Source organism: Oncorhynchus keta, chromosome 29 (genome assembly GCF_023373465.1).
Source record: "Oncorhynchus keta strain PuntledgeMale-10-30-2019 chromosome 29, Oket_V2, whole genome shotgun sequence".
Taxonomy (NCBI): Eukaryota; Metazoa; Chordata; class Actinopteri; order Salmoniformes; family Salmonidae; genus Oncorhynchus; species Oncorhynchus keta.
In genome coordinates, this window is record NC_068449.1 from 43,014,854 (window position 1) to 43,038,167 (window position 23,314).

Below are 23,314 nucleotides of genomic sequence, written 5' to 3' on the forward strand. Positions count from 1 at the left end.
CGTCAGCACAAGAACTGTTCGTCAGGAGCTTCATGAAATGGGTTTCCATGGCCGAGCAGCAGCACACAAGCGTAAGATCATGATGCACAATACCAAGCGTCGGCTGGAGTGGTGTAAAGCTTGCAGCCATTGGACTTCAGAGAAGTGGAAACGCGTTCTCTGGAGTGATGAATCACGCTTCACCACCTAGCAGTCCGGCGGACAAATCTGGGTTTTCAGATGCCAAGTGAACGCTACCTGCCCAAATGCATAGTGCCAACTGTAAGGTTTGGTGGAGAATGAATAGGGATGGTTTTCGTGGTTTGGGCTAGGTCCCTTAGTTCCAGTGAAGGGAAATCTTAACACTACAGCATGCAATGACTTTCTAGATGATTCTGTGCTTCTAACTTTGTGGCAAGAGTTTGGGGAAGGCCCTTTCCAGTTTCAGCATGACAAAGACCCCATGCACAAAGCGAGGTCCATACAGACATTTTTTTTTTAGATCGGTGTGGAATAACTTGATTGGCAAGCACAGAGCCCTGACTTCAACCTCATCGAACACCTTTGGGATACATTGGAATGCCATCTGCAAGCCAGGCCTAATCTCCCAACATCATTGCCCGACCTCACTAATGCTGTTGTGGTTGAATGGAAGCAAGTCCCTGCAGCAATGTTCCAAAATCTAGTGGAAAGCATTCCTAAAAGAGTGAAGGCTGTTATAGCAGCAAAGGCTGGACCAACTCCATATTAATGCCCATGATTTTTTAATGAGATGTTCGACGAGCAGGTGTCCACATACTTTTGGCAATGTAGTGTATTATATTTTACTGAAGGGTTAAGTTTGCATGTAGTCTGGCTTCAGGTTGCATATGTCAGCGATGTTATACTGAAGTAGTCTAAACATCAACTGAATATTAGGCTGTGGGTAAAATATATACACTCGCGGCGACACTGGCATGCGCGTTGAGTTTGGAAACGGGCGCGACTCCCTCTCGTGGCATCGCAGTTATTAGGAGACGCGTCACTTAATCCACTTGCTAGGGAGGAGCGCAGGGCTCAGATGCTGGGGTCCTAGGCAGGCTGAGACTCTGTCGTTCGGGTTGGACTTCTTACTAAAAGAACACCACCAGTGGACTAGAATCGGACCATCCGGTGCTATGAAGCTACAAAAATATACTTACTGATACTTCATTTGAGCTTTTCTGACATTATTACTACCTCAAAGAACTCAAAGAAAATCCCTGGCTGGAACAGTCTTTAGTTTAAATAAAAGGAATAGTTGATCCCGCATTTTCAGACAGAGGGATGGTGCTGTAATTGCGCATCGATTTTATTTTTGTTGGGGGAAGAAATACGCATTTAATAGATGAAACAATCTAGATAACACTAGAGATGTTTATAAATTCAAGACAATTCACATCTGTGAGAAGAATGTCCCATTTCATCTCGTTTTCTTTTCATAATGGAAACACACAAAACATTATGAAAACCACTTTGTTTTCCCTTGGAATCAAACTGTAACGTTTTCTTTATGGAGTTTCAAAATGACATATTCTAATTTGATGAACGAAAGCAATGATGGAATATATTTTGAAAAAGCTCTCAACGAATCTTTCCTGGGCCGAATCTTATTCACAGACAACAGCACCAACTCCACCAGCTGCACCAACATCACCCTGGACCCCCAGGTCATTGCGGTCGGGGTCTTTCTATCCGTGTTCATCTTGGTGGCTATCGTTGGGAACATTTTGGTTATCCTCTCGGTGCTATGCAATAGACACTTACAGACCGTCACCAACTTCTTTATAGTCAACCTGGCCATAGCGGACTTGCTATTGAGCATTATTGTGCTGCCTTTCTCCGCGTCTTTGGAAGTGCTGGGATGCTGGGTGTTCGGCCGTGTCTTCTGCAACATCTGGGCAGCGGTGGATGTTCTCTGCTGCACCGCGTCCATCCTCAGCCTCTGTATCATCTCCATAGACAGGTACATCGGGGTCAAACACTGCCTCAAATACCCCACCATCATGACGGAGAAGAAAGCCGCTGTCATTCTGGTCTTGGTCTGGGTCTCCTCCATGGTCATCTCCATAGGACCGCTGCTGGGATGGAAGGAACCGCCGCCGACCGACGACAGCGTCTGCAGCATCACCGAGGAACCGGGCTATGCCCTCTTCTCCTCGCTCTTTTCCTTCTACCTGCCGCTTATGGTCATCCTAGTGATGTATTTCAGGGTCTACGTGGTGGCCCGGAGGACTACAAAGAGTTTAGAAGCTGGGGTCAAACGGGAGAGAAATAAGTCGATAGAAGTGGTGCTGAGGATTCACTGTCGGAGCATGCTGGAGGATACTTCCAAGAGTAAAAACCACCCGTTCCGGAGTTCGCTGTCCGTGCGCTTGATGAAGTTCTCCCGGGAGAAGAAGGCTGCCAAAACCCTGGCGATTGTCGTCGGGATGTTCATCCTGTGTTGGCTACCGTTTTTCTTTGTTTTACCACTGGGTAAGTGTTGGTTTGCATTATCAACATTTAATTAGCAATTGATTGGGAGTTAAAGAGGACCACAATAGAGACTACAGTCTAATTGCTTCTCTGTTTTAACCATATGTAAAATACGCGTCTATGAATCTGTACATTTGTGGGTGCTCTCCCTTGTGTGATCAGTAGGATTCGCTGTATTGATTGACGAGTGTGCATTTTACTGCGAGGATGTAGCCTATACCTCGTGTCCATATCACTCAAATATAATTAAATTACTTTTAAGTTATATCTTGTTCACTGTGCTTATGTTTACATATTGAAGTGCACTATTTAGAACGTGAAACAAGGATGTTTGAAATTCATCCAAGTGCATAATTAGTATGAAAATGTTGCGCGCAGCGTGCAAACTGTCAATACAAAACACTCTTTTCGTATCTGAAATTGTGAGGTATTGGTTTTTCTTTCCTTTTCTTTTTCTCTGGAAGATAAACGTAGCATACTGAGAAAATCCACAATTACGCACTATTACACACGACATAGGCTCGGTAACAATGTACTACAACTTATCTTGAAGAGTTCTAATTGTGGCATCCGGCATCATTACACAAAACTATAAGTCCGATTTTTCATATGCCTATATACATGTGCAATTCATCAATGTATTGTTTACAGTCCATAGACATAAAATATCCTTCAAAGGCGTCATCACAATTGTCCTTAAAGCCCTACTGTTTTTGTAGCAGTATGTTGAAGAGCAAAAACAAGCCATTACAATTACTTTCCTGACATAAAAGTATAGTCAAGATAAATGATTTTATTTATCATAGTGATTAAGGAGTCACATTAAAATATATACTATTCCCCACCAACATTAGACAACTATACTGAACATTTGAATTGCTTAAATAAGTACATGAAATCAATGATGAGAGAATAATCAGATTAATTGATAACTGCCACAGACATGGTGGTGTAGCAGGAAGATTGGCATGCCATGAACCAAGAGGTTGTGTGTTCATATCCCAGGTGAGGACATGTTGAATCATAATTACTGTATAAATGAACATGCACCATGCAATTGTGTATCAACTATGTACGTTTAATAAGCTGTGTGTAATCAGCTGCACAGTCTTTTTTTTTTTAGTTAAGATTCCCAAATAATAGTTTCTACTTGAATGAACATATGAGTTGAGAAAACATCATTTTATTATTGACATAATTTTGACAAAGCTCTCAATTTGGAGCTTAGTTTGGGCCAACTAATAGTTTTTAGTTCAGGTTAACACTAGGACAGAGATGTTGAGTCAACAGAAGAAGAAAAAGGCCTGTAACCAGTTACTTAATAATACGAGTTGTGGGTGTTTGTTTTTACAATGTATTTCTCTACAACAAACAGCTCAACAGAGAAAAGGAGTTGAAAGGGAGTAGAAGGTGTTCAAACGCAACACAATATACTCTACAGGTCATTAAACAGCAATGAAAACAATGTGTGAGAGTCAGTGCAAGAACCTTTGGCTGATGGTGATTTGAGAAACATACAGGTGACTTGCTCACGGAGCGGCAGACGGTCAATAAAATGCTAATGAGTGGAAACGTGCTTTACTGGTGAAATAGGGTCAGATGTAGAGACGAGAGGCATAACAGGAGTTAATCAAATGCCACCCTAATTTTGTCAAGTAATACGTTTTATAAGGAGCATCAATGAGAAAGAGGCGGGGGTCAAACGTGTGAAGCAGAATTCACCAAGCGTTGGCTTGTTCACCCGCTAATAGGGAACGTGAGCTGGGTTTAGACCGCTGTGAGACAGGTTAGTTTCACCCTACTGATGATGTGTGGCGGAGCCATTTATGATGACATCCTGCTGGGCAAAAACCGGTCGAATCAACGTGGTTTCCACATAATATCAACCTTCCCAAAATGATGTGATGACATTGAGTCAACATGGGAAACTGATTGGATCCATGTAAGGACATTTCTTTTTTTTTTTCACCCAAATTCTAACCGAAGTCCAATGACATGGTGACATTTTTTGTTGATTTCCCGTTGAATTCACGTTAGTTGACAACTCAAATCAAAACTAAATGTTGAACTGACGTCTCTGCCCACTGTAATGTCAAATAAGAAAGACACACACACATTGTACACACCAATGGCGGACAGTGCCATTTAAGATGAGGGAGGACACACCTTTCTTTTCTTGAGCATGGCCTCTTAGAGCATATTGGATGGCTGTCATTCATATTCCATTCACCCAGTTCAATGTAACAGCGATAGGTTATTAAGGCTATTACATGATACTGACGTTTTCCCTATACCCATCATGAGGTTGCTACAACCTGGCCTATGAATGAAAGTTTACAACGTAGGTGCACACAGGTCGAGGAAAAATGTTGAGGTGACAGAAAGTGTCATATGGATAGACAGTGACACATTCAATACTGCCTTGCACACTCTTGCCTGTATCTAGCTGATCTAGGGTGTAATCGTTTCGTTTCGTTCTGATTACTTCCATTTAAGAAACGTTTTCCAACAGAATTTGGCTAAATGAATACACCCCTGATCACACAAACACAGTTCACTTTCATAGCAGCCATGTTGTAATTCCTTCTCGCAATTATGCGCTCTCCTCCACTTACCTTTTCACTTCGCTTGTGGACTTCAATCCACAACACACCAGCTAAGTCTATGACATTAAAATACCTATTTATTCTGTTTCGTCTGACTGCGCAATCCATAGTTTCATCAGACTAGCCAGGGAATGTATAAACTTGATCTCCACTGTAAAAAGCATCCAGACATTATCTCACATTTCTTTTAGACTAACATGTAGTTTTCAATCGCGGAAATATGTATAAACCTTGCTGTCTGTCTCTATGACATTAACAACATTGTTTTAATATTCAAATCTCCAGCTGACCCATGGTAATGAATGTGTCACCACTTTTTCTACATTTTGGTATGTTACAGCCTTATTCTGAAATTAATAATCAATCTACACACAATAGCCCATAATGACAAAGCAATAACAGGCTTTTAGACATTTTAGCAAATTCATACCCCCCAAAAAACTGAAATATCACATTTAAATAAGTATTCAGACCCTTTACTCAGCACTTTGTTCAAGCACCTTTGCCAGCAATTACAGCCTCAAGTCTCCTTCATTAGGATGCTACAAGCTTGCCACACCTGTATTTGGGGAGTTTCTCCTATTCTTCTAAGCAGATCCTTTCAAAATCTGCCAGGTTGGATGGGGAGAGTTGCTACACAGCTATTTTCAAGTCTCTCCAGAGATGTCGAGTTCAAGTCTGGACCGTGGCACACAGGGACATTTAGTGACTTGTCCCGAAGCAACTGCTGTGTTGTCTTGGCTGTGTGCTTAGGGTCATTGTCCTGTTGGAAAGTGAACCTTCACCCCAGTCTGAGGTCCTGAGAAGGTTTTCATCAAGGATATCTTGGTACTTTGTTCTGTTCATCTTTCCCTTGATCCTGACTAGTCTCCCAGTCCCTGCCATTGAATAACATCCCCACAGCATGATGCTGCCACCACCATGCTTCACCGTAAAGTTGGTGCCAGGTTTCCTCCAGATGTGACGCTTGGCATTCAGGACAAAAAGTTCAATCTTGGTTTCATCAAACCAGAGAATCTTGTTTCTCATGGCCTGAGAGACTTTAGGTGCCTTTTGGCAAACTCCAAGCGGACTGTCATGTGCGGAGTGGCTTCCATCTGGCCACTCTACCATAAAGGCCTGATTGGTGAAGTGCTGCAGAGATGGTTGTCTTTCTGGAAAGTTCTCCCATCTCCACAGAAGAACTCTAGAGCTCTGTCAGAGTGGCCATCAGGTTCTTGGTCACCTCTGTGAACAAGGCCCTTCTCCCCAGATTGTTCAGTTTGGTTGGGCGGCCAGCCCTAGGAAGGGCTTGGTGGATCCAAATGTCTTCAATTTAAGAAAGATGGAGACCATTATGTTCTTGGGGACCTTCAATGCTGCAGAAATGTTATGGTACCCTTCCCCAGATCTGTGCCACACAATCCTGTCTCTGAAATGTATGTACAATTCCCTGGGTCTCATGGCTTGGATTTTGCTCTGACATGCACTGTCAACTGTGGGACCTTATATAGACAGGTGTGTGTCTTTCCAAATCATGTACAATCTCATAACAAAGGGTCTGAATACTTATGTAAATAAGGTATTTCAGTTTTTTATTATATTATAAATTTGCAAAAAAATCAAAAAACCTGTTTTCGCTTTGTCATTATGGGGTGTTGATTAGTGAGGACATTTTTTTATTCAATAACTTTTTTTACAAGGCTGTAACGTAACAAAATGTGGAAAAAGTCAAGGGGTCTGAATACTTTTCGAATGCACTGTATACAAAGAAATGTCAATTGAAAAAAAGGTCAAACGAAACAAAGTGTAGCTAGTTTGCAGTCTTTCCAGCGTCAGTTGGAAGTGATTGTTTTATCTGTGTTGTTGGCCCGCTCCTCGGAACAACAGTGTCCTAACAAGAGAGCACATTTTCTATGCCAGGCGAAATCACACCTCATTAGCTCATTGTTATGGACGCATCCAAATAAATGTCAGTAGAAAACAGCTTAAACAAATGCAAATGCAGCTACTGTTGATGTTATTCTGACTGCACTGTTTGAAGTGACTGCAAGTTAGTCATAGTTGGCTAGTTAGCAAACAAGGGATAAAAACGTTGCCAGCCAGTATGGAAATGGTACATTTAGAAGGAACAACTGGGTTTGCTAGCTAAGTAATTGAAATTGAAAGTGAAAAATATATATTTTTAATCTCTATCTCTCTCTTTGCTTTTCCTTTATGTTGGAAGACATGTACAGTATTTGTTCAAAACTGTTCAACCATTGTCTTTCTCTCTCTTTGAGTCAACTACTCACCACATTTTATGCACTGCAGTGCTAGCTAGCTGTAGCTTATGCTTTCAGTACTAGTTTCATTATTTGATCTTTTGATTGGGAGGACAACATGTCAAGAGCTCTGATATACAAGAGCTCTGATAGGTTGGAGGATGTCCTCTTGAAGTTGTCATAATTACTCTGTAAGTCTATGGAAGGGGGTGAGAACCATGAGCCTCCTAGGTTTTGTATTGAAGTCAATGTACAGAGAAGAGAACAGAAGCAAGCTGTCCTCTGGCTACACCATGGTGCTACCATACCAAGTGCTGTTGAGGCTACAATAGATCTTCATTGCAAAACGGTGTATTTTAATCAATTATTTGATAACGGTCTAGTTTTAGTCTAGTTTTATCTAAAAAGGATAACTTTTAAAATGTTTTAACATTTTTATTTTTATGAAATTCACTGAGGAGTACAGTCCTCCCCGTCCTCTTCTGAGGAGCCTCCACTGGTACACACACACACACTCTATACCTCGTCCTTTCTATTGCATTATTTACAGTATGTATGAGGAAAATCATTCAAAAGCAGAAAGATGGCCCGCACCACTTCGTTAGTTCCACCCAGCGCGCACATTTTTGGCTGCAGTTCTGTACTCTTAACAACAGAACAACAGAACAAATGGACTGTGCCCCCAAGATAGACAAAATATTTTAGAGATGGGTAATTCTAAAAGCGATGTTCTGGCAAACATTGCTTTTGGAACAAAGGGTGGAGTTTAGTCAGGCACCATAGAGTTTAGAGAGGGAGGCATCTTTCAGAAGTTGTACTCTACCTCTGAGAGTAAACAACAACTAACTTTGCAATAGGGATTTCTATCATGGGAAATCCTATTCGCACCACAGGTGTTAGGTTGAAAAAGGAAAGTGTGTTTAAAACCATTGGGGATTTCCATCTCAATGGACCACTGTTTGTAACATTGTTGCAAGCCAACACAGCCTCGTTGTTTTGTATAAGCCTACACATAACATACTATGCCTACTAATCAAGTTGAGTTCCTTAGATTTCAGTTCCTACAATCCCCCGGAATGTTATTGTGCGTACTTGGCTGTTGCTTGGCTGATAGCATCTCCTGGCTCGGCTCCAACCAGCACGCTCTGCTACTTGTGCCAGGCTAGCTGAGGCCCCCCAGCCCCAGCCTTCCAACCTCCCAGCCTCTCAGTCCTCCAGCCCTCCAACCTCCAGTCCCTCAGTCCCCAGCTCCCCAACCCCGATTCAATTACTTTTAAGTTATATATCTCTTTCACTGTGCTTATGTTTACATATTCCAAGTGCACTATTAAGAAAGTGAAATATTAAACAAGGATGTTTATATTTCATCGACACGAAAGAGTCTATTAAGAGAGATGGGTATAACTCTAATTGCGGTATTCAGGCCGCTGACCCCAGGAACCCAACGGTCCACTGCCCTTATGACAGCTGTAATTGAATTCCTCCCATAGTCTCAACAACACACGCCCAACAGCCAGGATGAGGGGGAAGGGAGGAGGTAAAGATGGCACCATTCCACACGTACAATACCCCTCTCGTTCTTTTGTTCTCTCCCCCTCTCAAAACGTCTCTGCCTTTCCTCTTCGTGTCTCTGAGTTAGCCTTTGCATGCAATGTCTTGGTAGAACGAAGTGAGAAACATCGCTTGGTAACCTCATGATAGTGCACAGAGCGAGGAAGTCAACTGCCAAGACATTTCATTCAGGGTGCAACAATAAATCCACACTAAGCAACCACTGAAGGCATTGTCATTATCTTAGGCTAAAGAAATGTGGCTCTGGTGATGCTCGTGACTCAATTTCTGTGGCTCCAGTCCCCATGACACATCTATTTGTGTTGGAACACAAGCTTTTAGCATTTGTCCGAACACACAAATGCACACGCAAACGCAAACGCACAGGTACACACACACGTACACTCATACAAACACACACACACACAGCCTTAAATAGTTGCCAAAATCTTTCAAATGTCATCACCTCGCCACTCAAATGTCGAGCGACCCTCCAATTCTAGGAATGCAGAGCAGTTCAAAAGAGATAATGTTTAACACTTCTCCTACGAGCCTTATCGCTGTAGGAATGTCCGTGTTAATGTGGCGGCGGAACTGCGACAGACTGACAGCAGGAGAAAATATTGTAATACAGTCAAGCCCAATGTTTCACTTTTTTCAAAAAACAAAATGTCAGTGCTCTCCATAGGTCTAATCTAAAACAGAGAAAAATATCAACTTTGGGGCCGTGTGCTGTTAAAGCCAAGGAACAAAACAAAAAATAAATTTTGAGGCCGTAATGTCTCTGCCTTAAGGAGATAAACTCGTCATATATTATATGCAGTAGACAATGTGTATAGTAATGTGACAGAAACCTTGATATAGGATACACAGGAAGGCATAGTAATTAGTAATACAACTCTAACCATATACAGTACTAGTCAAAAGTTTGGACACACCTACTCATTCAAGGTTTTTCTTTCTTTTTACCATTTTCTATAATGTAGAATAATAGTTAAGACATCAGAACTATGAAATAACACATATGGAATCATATAGTAATCAAAAAAGTGTTAAACAAATCAAAATATATGTTATATTTGTCAGGAGTTCCGCCGAAGTCGGTTCTCTCTTTGTTCGGGCGGCGCTCGGCATCGCCGGTCTTCTAGCCATCATCAATCCACTTTTAATTTTCCTTTTGTTTTGTCTTGTCTTCCCACACACCTGGTCTCATTTCCCTCATTACATGTTGTGTATTTAACCCTCTGTTCCCCCCATGTCTTTGTGCGGAATTGTTGATTGTAAGTGCATGTGCACGTTTTCTCTGGTGCGCAACGGATTTTGTACCCATTTGTTTGTTGTTCTGGTTTCCAGTGGTTTTATGAATAAAACTGCTCCGTTGATTACCCAGTTTTGCTCTCTTCCGCCTGACTTCCCTGCCGCCAGTTACGCACTCCCTTACAATATTTGAGATTCTTCAAAGTAGCCACCCTTTGCCTTGATGAAAGCTTTGCACACTCTTGGCATTCTCTCAAGCAGCTTCACCTGGAATGCTTTTCAAACAGTCTTGAAGGAGTTCCCACATATTCTGAGCACTTGTTGGCTGCGTTTTCTTCACTCTGTGGTCCAACTCATCCCAAACCATCTCAATTGGGTCGAGGTCTTCACTATTATTCTACAATGTAGAAAATAGTAAAATAAAGAAAAACCCTTGAATGTGTAGGTGTCCAAACTGTTGACTGGTACTGTAGATATCCAAACTCAGTACTTTTACAAACAGAACAGACACGTTGTACGTAACCTGAAACTGTAGTTACGTATCACTTCTGATTGTTACAAAGGCATCTGATGATGGCCTCGGCACCAGTATCACCATGTTATTGAAGACACTGATGTTGTAAGGAAGGTCTTTGACTCCAAGCAAAACGAGACGACTGTATGGATTTGTCCCAAAATGGGCTCCTGAGTGGCGCAGCAGTCCAAGGCACTGCATCTCAGTGCTAGAGGCATCACTACAGACCCTGGTTCGATTCCAGGCAGTATCACAACTGGCAGTGATTGGGAGTCCCATAGGGCAACGCACAATTGGCCCAGTGTTGTTAGGGTTAGGTTGGGGTATGCCGTCATTGTAAATAAGAATTTGTTCTTCACTGACTTGCCTAGATAAATAAAGATTACACCATCTCCTGCATAGTTCACTACTTTTACCAGAGCCATATGGGTAAAAAGTAGTACACTATATAGGGAATAGGGTGCAATTTTGGACATGACTAACATGTTGTTGCGCTTTTTTCACATGATACCATTATGAATATCCCCATACCCATGGAGAGGTGGGAGGGGGCAAGGGGAGCTTTGCTTTGCCAAAGGAAATAATTAGCTCAGGAAAAACAGGCCTGCACGATGTTATCTTTGAGGATTCTTTTTTTTTTCATTTCACATTCTTGATAGGTTCTGAGAGTACTTTGGCCAATAGCGAGGGGGGCTTTGCCATTTGTTTCTCTCATTATCTATTTGAAAGAAGACAAGGGCTTGACAAATTTAGCAGGTTGTGTCCATCAATAGACTACCTCTGTAAGCATAGCCTTCCCCCGTGGCTATATATATATATAGAGTGGGGCAAAAAAGTATTTAGTCAGCCACTATTTGTGCAAGTTCTTCCACTTAAAAAGATGAGAGAGGCCTGTAATTTTCATCACAGGTACACTTCAACTATGACAGACAAAATGAGAAAAAAATCCAGAAAATCACATTGTAGGATGTTTTATGAATTTATTTGCAAATTACAGCCCTCTCTCATCTTTTTAAATGGGAGAACTTGCCCAATTGGTGGCTGACTAAATACTTTTTTTCCCCCGCTGTATGTGTGTATATATATATATATATATATATATATATATATATATATATATATATAGTGATCAATGTTGGTCTAGATTAAATTGAGATTGTTTGTCACTAGCCTCCACACAATACCCCATAATGTCCAAGTGGAATTATGTTTTTAGAAATGTCTTGAGTCAATAAGTATTCAACCCCTTTGTTATGGCAAGATTAAACAAGTTCAGGAGTAAACATTTGCTTAATTAAGAAGTCACATAAGTTGCATGGACTCACTCGGTGTGCAATAACAGTTTAACATTGTTTTTGAATGACTGCCTCATCTCAGTACCCCACACATACAATGATCTGTAAGGTCTCAGTTGAGCAGTGAATTTCAAACACAGATTCATCCACAAAGACCAAGGATGTTATACAATGCCTAGCAAATCAAGGCACCTATTGGTAGATTGGTAAGAAAACAAAACCAGACATTGAATATTCCTTTAAACATGGTGAAGTTATTAATTACACTTTGGATGGTGTATCAACACACCCAGTCACTACAAAGATAGAGGCGTTCTTCCTAACTCAGTTGCCGGAGAGGAAAGAAACCGCTCAGGGATTTAAATGTAACTTTAAAACAATTACAGTTTAATGGCTATGTAACGGTTGTCTTGGGTGGAAGAAGGATCGGAACAAAGCGCAGCGTGGTTAGTGTTCATCTTTTTAATAAGAAACTGAACACTTCAAAAATACAAAACAACAAAGTGACAACTGAAACAGTTCTATCTGGTGCAAACACACAAAGACTGAAAATAACCACCCACAAAACACAATTGAAAACAGGCTACCTACATATGGTTCTCAATCAGGGGCAACGATTGACAGCTGCCTCTGATTGAGAACCATATCAGGCCAAACACAGAAATAGAAAAATATAGAAAAACTGACATAGACAACCCACCCAACTCACGCCCTGACCATACTAAAACAAAAGACAAAACAAAGGAACTAAGGTCAGAATGTGACAGGCTATGATAGGAGAAAACAGAGGATAGATAAACAACATTGTAGTTACTCCACAATACTACCCCAAATGACAGATTGAAAAGAAGGAAGCCTGTACAGAATACAATTATTCCAAAACATGCATCCTGTTTGCAATAAGACACTCAAGTAAATTCTAATTCACCTTTCAGCAGGACCATAACCTAAAACAGAAGCCCAAATATACACTTGAGTTGCTTACCAAGAAGATGGTGAATGTTCCCGAGTGGCCTAATGACAGTTTTGACTTAATGCGGCTTGAAAATCTATGTCAAGACTTGAAAATGGCTGTCTAGAAATGATCAACAACCAACTTGACAGAGCTTTAAGAATAAATAAAAAAAAATCATTTACAAATGACAGAGTCATCCATGATTCACCAAACTATATTTTGAAAGAGGAAGCAACGTACTTTAAGCATATGTTTTAATTTCAGTCTCCTCCATATCCACAAACTGAAGTTACTAGAAAGGATTTTTTTTAAATTAATAGTGTAAAATTTACAGCTATACAGAAATACTCATTGGACGCCTAATTACAGAGGAGGAACTTCTAGATAAAAACTCCAGGGCTGGATGGCATACCAGTTGAGGTACAGTACCAGACAAGCGTTTGGACACACCTAGAAAGAATTGAGAAATATTGCACAATCCAGGTGTGCAGCTGGTCTGTATTTCAAAAACCTGTTTTCACTTTGTCATTATGGGGTATTGTGTGTAGATGGGTGAAACAATTTATCATATTTAAATCCATTTTGAATTCAGATTGTAAGACAACAAAATGTGCAAGGAGTCAAAGAGTATGACCACTTTCTGAAGGCACTGTAAGGCTGGGACTCTGGGAACTGTTAAACTGTCACGACTGAACTTTTCAAAACCATATCCTTACAAAATACCAAAAAAAAGAGACTCCGTAAACTCCTAAAAGAGACTCCGTAAACTCCTAAAAGCAGCTAAAGTACTATAAAGTAGTTACTAATCTCCAGCTGCTGACGTGGTCATGGCAACAGTGGCGATGTGTCAAGGCAACAAGCCAAATCAATCCAGGCACTTTCTAAGTGGCATATGACTCGTGACTACAATCGGAATTCATCGCTCAAAGTTGATGTCATTTTGCCAATTAGAATCAATACACAACTACTTTTCCTATGATGCCTTGTGTCTGATAGTTCATTTTAATGCTGTTTTGTTGTGTTGAACCAGTCAGCAGTGAAGCCTCTGGGAAGAACAGGACCAAAGGGACATAAATCTCTCCTTCTGGCAGATGTAAATTGGCATGACTCATTCTTGAAACACGATTCCTAGCTCCGCACCAGATGAAAACCAATCTCAAACTGGGCAGATGAGGGCAGACTAGGGGAAGGAGGGTATAGAGCTGTTTATATGACACATACCCCCCCTGCGGCAAAGTTAGGAGTGTGTGCATGTGAGTGTGAATAATGAATCTGTGTGTACTTTATACACAACAGACTTGGGTTTGAAATCTTTTCAAATACTTTGAACGTTCCCTTGAGTCTGCCTAGAGTGCCTGATGGGCTGTCACGACTTCCACCGAAGCTGGTCGCTCTCCTTGTTCGGGCAGCGTTCGGAGGTCGAAGTCACCGACTTTCTAGCCATCGATGATCCTCTTTTCATTTTCCTTTGGTTTTGTCTTGTCTTGTATCACACCTGGTTCCAATCCCATCAATTACATGTTGTGTATTTAGCCCTCTGTTCCCCCTCATGTCCTTGTCGGTGACTGTTTGTTTGTAAGCTATGTGCAAGTTATTTTCTTGTGGTGCGACGGGTTTTGTACCCACTTGTATTATTTTGTACATTTTTGTTTTCTGAGTTTTTGAGCACTTATTAAACTGCTCCATTGATACCAAGTTCGATCTCCTGCCCCTGACCTCCCTGCCACCAACACGCACCCCCTTACATGGGCACACTTTAGGGACTCTTTCATTGGTTACATTGCGACAGGCAAGCTCAATCACAGCAAACAGCAAACTATTGTATAGTTCCCCCAAAACTGGCAGAAAAGAGCATGATAGTTGTATCTTTGTTTCGTCATCAGCCTTCTACATCAAGTACACAACACTAATAACGAGAGAAAACAAAGCAAGACCTCAAACAATGAACCACCAGTGAGTTTCACTCTGTCTCCATCACCCACCTAATGGTACCGAGTCTTCCTGTAGTAGTAGCCTAATGGGCCACATACATCCGACAACAGTACAGTAGTCTATAATGGTGTCATCAGTCAGATCCCACACAGGGGGTCACAAGGGGTTGTCTGGTTCTTTACAGGGATCGTTATGTACAGTAATGCCCACAAAAATCTGGCTTGGTGGTGGTGGGTTCCTCCAAGCAACACTAGCACACCAATTACCCATTACACACAAGCACACGCAGACACGCCAATTACCCATTGCACACACATATGTATGCACACACACACACACCAATCTTGTCCAAAAGGAGCACGCTTTCATCTCAGAGACCTGACTACCACCCAAATTACCGCCATACTGGCCAAGAGAGGAGGCCTGTTGTGACCCTATGTCAGGTTGTTAAAGCCACTCCAGTGGGTGATGATGGCTGATGATAACCTCTCCTCTCCTCCCTCACTACACTACCTCCTTTCCTCTCTACTTGCAAGCGTGCCTCTCTTTTGCTATTTACATCTTTGCTACTGGTATAGTGCCTGTGAAGCCGGTGCAATGCTGACACTTGCATGTATACTGTGTGTGTGTGTGTGTGTGTGTGTGTGTGTGTGTGTGTGTGTGTGTGTGTGTGTGTGTGTGTGTGTGTGTGTGTGTGTGTGTGTGTGTGTGTGTGTGTGTGTGTGTGTGTGTGTGTGTGTGTGTGTGTGTGTGTGTGTGTGTGTGTGTGTGTGTGTTTTCCTCACAAGCATAGTAAAACAAGGAACACAAAGAAAAAGGCTATTTTCGGCTTACGGGTTAGGTTTAGGGTTAGGGTTACAATTAGGGTTAGGGTCAGGGTCAGGGGTAAAAGTAAGGCGGTACGGTCCGGTACGGTGTCCCGGCAAAATAAATCATGTGGGTACGTCGTAGCAGTAAAACATGAGCCTATATGGGTTTGAGCCCAGGCTCTGTCGCAGTCGGCCGCGACCGGGAGATCCATGGGGCGACGCACAATTGGCCTAGCGTCGTCCGGGTTAGGGAGGGTTTGGCCGGTAGGGATATCCTTGTCTCATCGCGCACTAGCGACTCCTGTGGCGGGCCGGGCGCAGTGCACGTTAACCAGGTCGCCAGCTGCACGGTGTTTCCTCCGACACATTGGTGCGGCTGGCTTCCGGGTTGGATGCGCGCTGTGTTAAGAAGCAGTGCTGCTTGGTTGGGTTGTGTTTCGGAAGACGCATGCCTTTCGACCTTCGTCTCTCCCGAGCCTGTATGGGAGTTGTAGCGATGAGACAAGATAGTAACTAACTAACAATTGTATACCACGAAATGGGGGAGAAAATAAAAACATGAGCCTACCACAATAATTAAATCAGAAAACTGTAAGCTATTACATCAATTAGCTATTGCACCAATACACTGAAAACGAGGAGACAGCCTATAGGGAGGAGGTCAGAGACCTAATCGTGTGGTGCCAGGACAACAACCTCTCCCTCAATGTGATCAAGACAAAGGAGATGATTGAGGACTACAGGAAAAGGAGGACCGAGCACTCCCCCATTCTTATCGACGGGGCTGTAGTAGAACAGGTTGAGAGCTTCAAGTTCCTTGGTGTCCACATCACCAACAAACTATCATGGTCCAAACACACCAAGACAGTTGTGAAGAGGGCACAACAAAGCCTATTCCCCCTCAAGAGAATGAAAATATCTGGCAATGGTCCTCAGATCCTCAAAAGGTCCTACAGCTGCACCAATCGAGATCATCCTGACTAGTTGCATCACTGCCTGGTATGGCAAATGCTCAAGCTTCCTGCCATATAGGTCCTCTACTGTATATCAGGTGGTGTCAGAGGAAGGCCCTAAAAATGGTCAAAGACTCTAGTCACCCTATTCATTCTGCTACCGCACGGAAAGCTGTACCAATCGCCAAGTCGATGTCCAAGAGGCTTCTTAACAGCTTTTACCCCCAAGCCAAGACTCCTGAACATCTAATCAAACAGCTACCCAGACCCCTATTTTACCCTGCTGCTACTCTCTGTTTATAATCTATGCATAGTCACTTTAACTCTACCTACATGTACATATTACCTCAATTACCTCGACTAACCGGTGCCCCCGCACATTGACTCTGTACCGGTAGCCCCTGTATATAGCCGCACTTGTTATTTTACTGCTGCTGTTTAATTATTTGGTAGGGTTAGAATAATGGTTAGGAGTTAGGTTTAGAAGTTAAGGTTAGGGGTTTGGGGTTAAGGTTAGGTTTAAAGGATTTTTTTTTTAAATGTTAAACTTAATATTAATCTCCAGCACCACCCCAACATATGTTAAAATGGGACGTTTCTATGTTTGTAGTTGTCATGCCCTGACCTTAGAGAACCTTTTATTTCTCTATTTTGGTTAGGTCAGGGTGTGACTAGAGTGGGTAGTCTTGTTGTTTCTTTTTTATGTTGGCCTGGTATGGTTCCCAATCAGAGGCAACTGTCTATCGTTGTCTCTGACTGGGGATCATATTTAGGCAGCCTTTTCCCACCTGTTTGTGGGATCTTGATTTTGTATTGTTGCTTTTCAGCCCTACAAAGCTGCACGTTCATTTTGTTACTCTTCATTGTTTTGTTGCTGGTTCACATTAATAAATATGATGAACGCCTTCCACGCTGCACCTTGGTCCAATCCTTCCAAAAACGATCGTTACAGTACTAAAAAACTTAGAGGAAGACAGGTTTTTCCAGCAATATTGGTGTGCCTTATGTGATTTTAGCCACTTATGAGTAGGCATTGCCAACTAATTAATTGCCTACTAATTGGCTGATTATGTCATTGGAAACATCTATCTCCTTTTTTTTTGTACAAAACATAGAAAAGCGCTATTTTCACATATGTTGATGTTGGGGTGGTGCTGGAGATGATGAATATGAAGTTAAAAATATAGAAATGTCCCTTTAAGAATAGGTTAAGCCCTAGAGATTTAGGGTTAGTGGTTAAGGAAAATTGGATTTTGAATGGGAATCAGTTGTTTGGTCCCCACAAGGATAGTGTGCGTGTGTGCCACGTCAGCTCCAATCTAAACGAAACTGCCCACGGGTCCCTAAGGAGAGGGCTCAGGCCAGGGCAGGGAGAGATGAAGGAAAGGAGGGCCAGTCAACACCGTGGCGGAGATGAGATGAGATTAGGGACGTGGGGGCTGTACCAAGCGTTCCTCTCCACTGAAACATCTCTACCAAGAGTACCGTTTTTCGTAGCGGTCTATGTACCTCTACAAACCAATGCTGGCACGAAGACCGCACTCAACAAGATGTATAAGGCCAAAAGCAAACAAGAAAATGCTCACCAGAAGCGGTGCTCCTAGTAATGCAGGAAAACTTCAATCTGTTTGACCTAACTTCTAGTAATGCAGGAAAACTTCCATCTGTTTTACCTAACTTCTAGTAATGCAGGAAAACTTCCATCTGTTTTACCTAACTTCTAGTAATGCAGGAAAACTTCAATCTGTTTGACCTAACTTCTAGTAATGCAGGAAAACTTCCATCTGTTTTACCTAACTTCTAGTAATGCAGGAAAACTTCAATCTGTTTTACCTTTTTTCTACCAGCATGTTATATGTGCAACTCGAGGGAAAAAAAACTAGCCTGCCTTAACTCCACACACAGATGTGTACAAAGCTCTCCCTCGCACTCCATTTGGCAAATCTGACCATAATTCTATCTTCCTGATTCCTGCTTACAAGCAAAAACTAAAGCAGGAAGTACCAGTGACTCGCTCAATACGGAAGTGGTCAGATGACACGGATGCAACAGGACTGTTTAATAGCACAGACTGGAATATGTTCTGGGATTTATTCGATGGCATTGAGGAGTATACCACATCAGTCACCGGCTTCATCAATTGTGCATAGATGACGTGATCCCCACAGTGACCACAGTTACATATCCTAACCAGAAGCCATGGAACAACATCAGCACTGAGCTAAAGGCTAAAGGCTAGAGCTGCCACTTTCAAGGAGCAGGACACTGATCCGGACGCTTATAAGAAATCTCGCTATTCCCTCAGACAAACCATCAAGCAGGCAACTCGTCAATACAGGACTAAGATTGAATCCTACTTCGGCTCTGACGCTCGTCGGATGTAGCAGGGTTTACAAACTATTAAGGATTACAAAGGGAAACCCAGGCGTGAGCTGCCCAGTGAAACAAGCCTACAAGACGAGCTAAATACCTTCTATGCTCGCTTCGAGGCAAGCAACATTAAAGCACGCATGAGAGCACCAGCTGTTCCAGTCGACTGTGTGATCACTCCCTCTGTAGCCGATGTGAGTCAGACCTTTAAACAGGTCAACATTCACAAGGCCACGGGGCCAGAAGGATTAGCAGGACGTGTACTCAGAGCATGCGTGGACCAAGTGGCAATGTCTTCACAGACATTTTCAACCTCTCCCTGACCTAGTCTGTAATACCTATATGTTTCTAGCTGACCACCATAGTCCCTGTGCCCAAGAATGCCAAGGTCATCTGCCTAAATGATGACCGACCCGTAGCTCTCACATCTGTAGCTATGAAGTGCTTTGAAAGGCTGGTCATGCATCACATCAACACCACTCGGAAACCATAGACCCACTCCAATTCACATACCACCCCAACAGATCCACAGATGACGCAATCTCAATTGCACTCCACACTGCTCTTTCCAGACTAATGTTAACCTGTTTAAAGGTCTTACATCGGCTACGGAGAGCAAGATCACACAGTTGTCCGAACAGCTGGTGCTCTTAGGTATGGTTCACTGTTGCTTGTCTCAACGTGAGCATAGAAGGAATTTAGCTTGTCTGGTAGGCTTGCGTCACTGAGCAGCTCGCGGCTGGGTTTCCCTTTGTCGCTCTGGATAAGAGCATCTGCTAAATGACTTAAATGTAAATGTAAATGTGATCCGTAATAGTTTGCAAGCCCGGCCACATCTGAAAAAGATCAGAGCCTGCATAGTAGGATTCGATCTTAGTTCTGTATTGACGTTATGGCTTGGAGGTTGTCTTGGGATTTCTTATAAGCATACAGATTAGTGTCCCGTTCCTTTAAGGTGGCAGCTCTAGCTCAGCGTGAATGTTGCCTGTAATCCATGGCTTCTGCTTGGGATATGTACATACGGTCACTATGGGGGGCGATGTCGTTGATGCACTTATTCACGAAACCAGTGACTTATGTGGTAAACTCCTCAATGTTATCAGATGAATCCAGGAACATATTCCAGTCTGTGCTAGCGAAACAGTCTTCTACCTTATTATCCGCTTCATTGGACCAATTCAATATTGAGCGTGTCACTAGTATTTCCTGTTTGTAAGCAGGAATCAGGAGGATAGAGTTATGGTCAGATCTGCCAAATGGAGGACGAGGGAGAGCTTTGTATACATTTCTGTTGGTGGAATAAAGGTAATTGTCACGGCTGATGAAAGGAGAGGACCAAGGTGCAGCGTGGTGAGCGTACATTTTCTTTATTAACTCAAAATGACGCCAAAAAAAACAATAACCACTACAAAACCAAACCGTGACGCTCAAAGGCTATGTGCCCTAAACAAACATAGGTGGTAAAAGGGTACCTAAGTATGGTTCCCAATCAGAGACAATGATAGACAGCTGTCCCTGATTGAGAATCATACCCGGCCAAAACATAGAGATAGAAAATGATAGAAACACAAAACTTAGAAATGCCCGACCCAACTCACGCCCTGACCAAACCAAAATAGAGACATAAAAAGGATCTCCAAGGTCAAGGTGTGATAGTAATCTAGAGTTTTTCCCCTCTCGTTGCACAGGTGACATGCTGGAAATCATTTGGTAAGACAGTTCTTCAGATTCCCTGCATTAAAATCACTGGCCCTATATAGCTGTTTATGGCACTATATTGTACATCTCGTTGAGTGCCGGTATCGGTTTGTGGTGGTAAATAGACAGCTATGAAAAAAATAGATGAAAACTCTCTAGATAAATAGTATGGTCTGCTACTTATCAAGAGGTATTCCAACTCAAGTGGGCAAAATCTAGAGACTTCCAGAGATCGCGCGCCAGCTGTTTACAAAGAAACATACACCTCCCACCTTAACCTTGCCCGAAGAAGCTGCCGTTCGCTCTTGACGATGCATAGCAAAAACAGCTAGATGTATCTCATTTGAGGCCAATTCTTGTCTTACACACAAAATTTTCAAGATTATCACAGATCCTAACACCTCTCTCCTCTGTCCCCTCCCAGGCTCCTTCTTCCCGGCACTGAAGCCATCTGACATGGTCTTTAAGGTCATCTTCTGGCTGGGCTACTTCAACAGCTGCATTAACCCTGTCATCTACCCGTGCTCCAGCAAAGAGTTCCAGCGCGCCTTCACCAGCCTCCTCCGCTGCCAGTGCCACCGCCGCCGCCGAGTCCTGCGGCGTTTCTATGACCAGCACTGGCGCACGGCTGTCAAGGGCCATCACAACCAGGGTATAGATGGCAGGGAAATGGGTACTATGGGTATTGGCAATGCCAGTGTGACAGACTACCGGCCGGGGTACTCCATCAACCATGAGTCGTGCGGGAGCTCGCACTACTACAAGGGTACTCAAGGACGTTCACTGAGTTTTAAAGGGTGGAGCCTGTTCCCGCCACTACAGAAGTCATCGTTCCAGCTCAAGGAGAAGATGAACAATCTGTCCAATAAGATTAAGGGAGGCGTCGCGACGCCCTCCCTTGCGAGGACAGAGATTGACACGGTTTCCATGGGGATTTACAACGACGTCGCTGAGCAGAGCTGCTATCAGATCTATGACATCACAGAGTGCTACAGCCTGAAGGAGACAGACATCTAGATTCTAGAGGGACAGACAAAGGGAGTGGCGAATGTGGATGGCTACTGTCATTTCAATTGCTTCTTCAATGACATTTGCAGTGACGCTGCAAGTGAAAGCACGTGATGGTTGCCATTGGAGTATCAACACAGGGAATGACCAATATAATTCACCTTAAATCACCTAGTTGGGGTTTGCCGTTGCAAAGCAGAAAGAGGTAAGAGTCAAAAGGAAGTGCTCTTTTCTACTTGCACAATGGAATGGAATGAGGAAATTCCACAAAATGTAAGATCGGAACTTGGGGTTATCATGGGACCATTTGACCAGCAAACAAACAAGACTGGAGGAACATTTGTCTGCAGAGAGTTGTTTGGACATCGATCAAAGGCCTGAGTTCATTTTGTCTGGAAATGGCCCAATTTGATCCGAGCACAAATTGCTCCAAAATATGATATCGAACCTTAATGATTGTATTGCGTTTGTTTCATTTTGTTGGATGGCGATTGAAGTGAAGTGGAATGGAGCGTTATTTATTTGAGCTGCGTTAAAAAGAGAAGCGCAGAACAATAAGTGGGTATGGAAAAGGCACTTTCTGGACAAGTGGCAAGATGTCAAACTGACTTCTCATTGATAGTGATGGGCTGCTGATGATCCCAGCCTATGTCCTTTGAGCATTCTCACTCTCAAGTCCAAACAGCTCAACCCCTACAACCAGCAGCAACATCGAGACACAATGTCCCAACTCACAACTCCCATTTTACCATAACCTACTGACAAACACCCCTTTTCTAGGGTATCAGCTCATCCAGCTCAACTTAACACAATGCAGCTGGGCATAGACGCGTGTTCTCTTAGAGAAAGCACATATCACAAAGTGAAAGCCACTGACTTGAATGACGAAAGCATTGCACAGGAAAATTTCGGGGCGAAGTGAGTAAACATAGGGTAGTGTATGAGTGATTATAATTGCATCTGATTATTTTGCTAAGTGAATGAGTGAGGTGAGCTGTGATGAACTGACATTAGCAGACCTCTGTGAAATTGCATTATAAAAGTGATGGGTCACATTCAGACTGGAAACAATGTCCGGAGCAGTTGAATGAGTAGCATGGTGTATTTACCTTAACTGCAATCAGAGCCAGAGAGGAGAGAGGTCAGAGAGAGGAGAGGTCATTTATCTTTTGAAAAAGGACAAGGATTTTGACAGAATGAAATCCTTGAACACGTTGATTACAGTATTTGTCTGTTCTTTGCCAAAAATACGCTTTTCGTTTCGTTTGTATTTGCTGATGGTTCAATGACGTCTGTCAATGTTAAGCAAAATAAAATGGATGTCAGTCCTGGAGGGCCTTGGTCGGTGCAGGCTTTTGTTCCAGCCTAGCACTAAAACTCTAGGCTGAAGCGATTCAACTGAGCAGCTGGTGAAACCTTACCTGCTGTATCAGGTACATTGTACGGTGGCTAGGTTTGGACAAAATACCCACACAAACTACACACCACATATGAATTGTAACTACATATTGTACTGTACCTGTCATTCCCAGCAGGTGTCACTATTGGCAGCTGCTATTTACCATTTACTGTAATGCCCTACCAGCTGCATTCCCTCATAATCACAATTCAGTTAAAAATGTCCATGATCACATCAAAGATGTCTTCT

The 23,314-nt window shown here is 42.7% G+C and overlaps 1 protein-coding gene across 1 annotated transcript; it reads left to right on the plus strand.

The window, feature by feature from the left end:
* The first annotated feature begins 1,024 nt into the window (after positions 1-1,024).
* LOC118362918 (alpha-1D adrenergic receptor-like) lies at positions 1,025-22,999 on the plus strand. Its single transcript, XM_035743649.2, has 2 exons — positions 1,025-2,475; positions 21,083-22,999. Exons 1-2 carry the CDS (start codon positions 1,524-1,526, stop codon positions 21,673-21,675), a joined length of 1,545 nt encoding a protein of 514 aa, XP_035599542.1. The 5' UTR covers positions 1,025-1,523; the 3' UTR covers positions 21,676-22,999.
* The last annotated feature ends 315 nt before the right edge of the window (positions 23,000-23,314 follow it).

Bases quoted from the DNA above. Each gene is read 5' to 3' on its own strand.
- LOC118362918 (XM_035743649.2), top strand. From the start codon at position 1,524: ATGACATATTCTAATTTGATGAACGAAAGCAATGATGGAATATATTTT. The intron at 2,476-21,082 runs GTAAGTGTTGGT...GTCCCCTCCCAG, and splicing joins TTTCTTTGTTTTACCACTGG to GCTCCTTCTTCCCGGCACTG.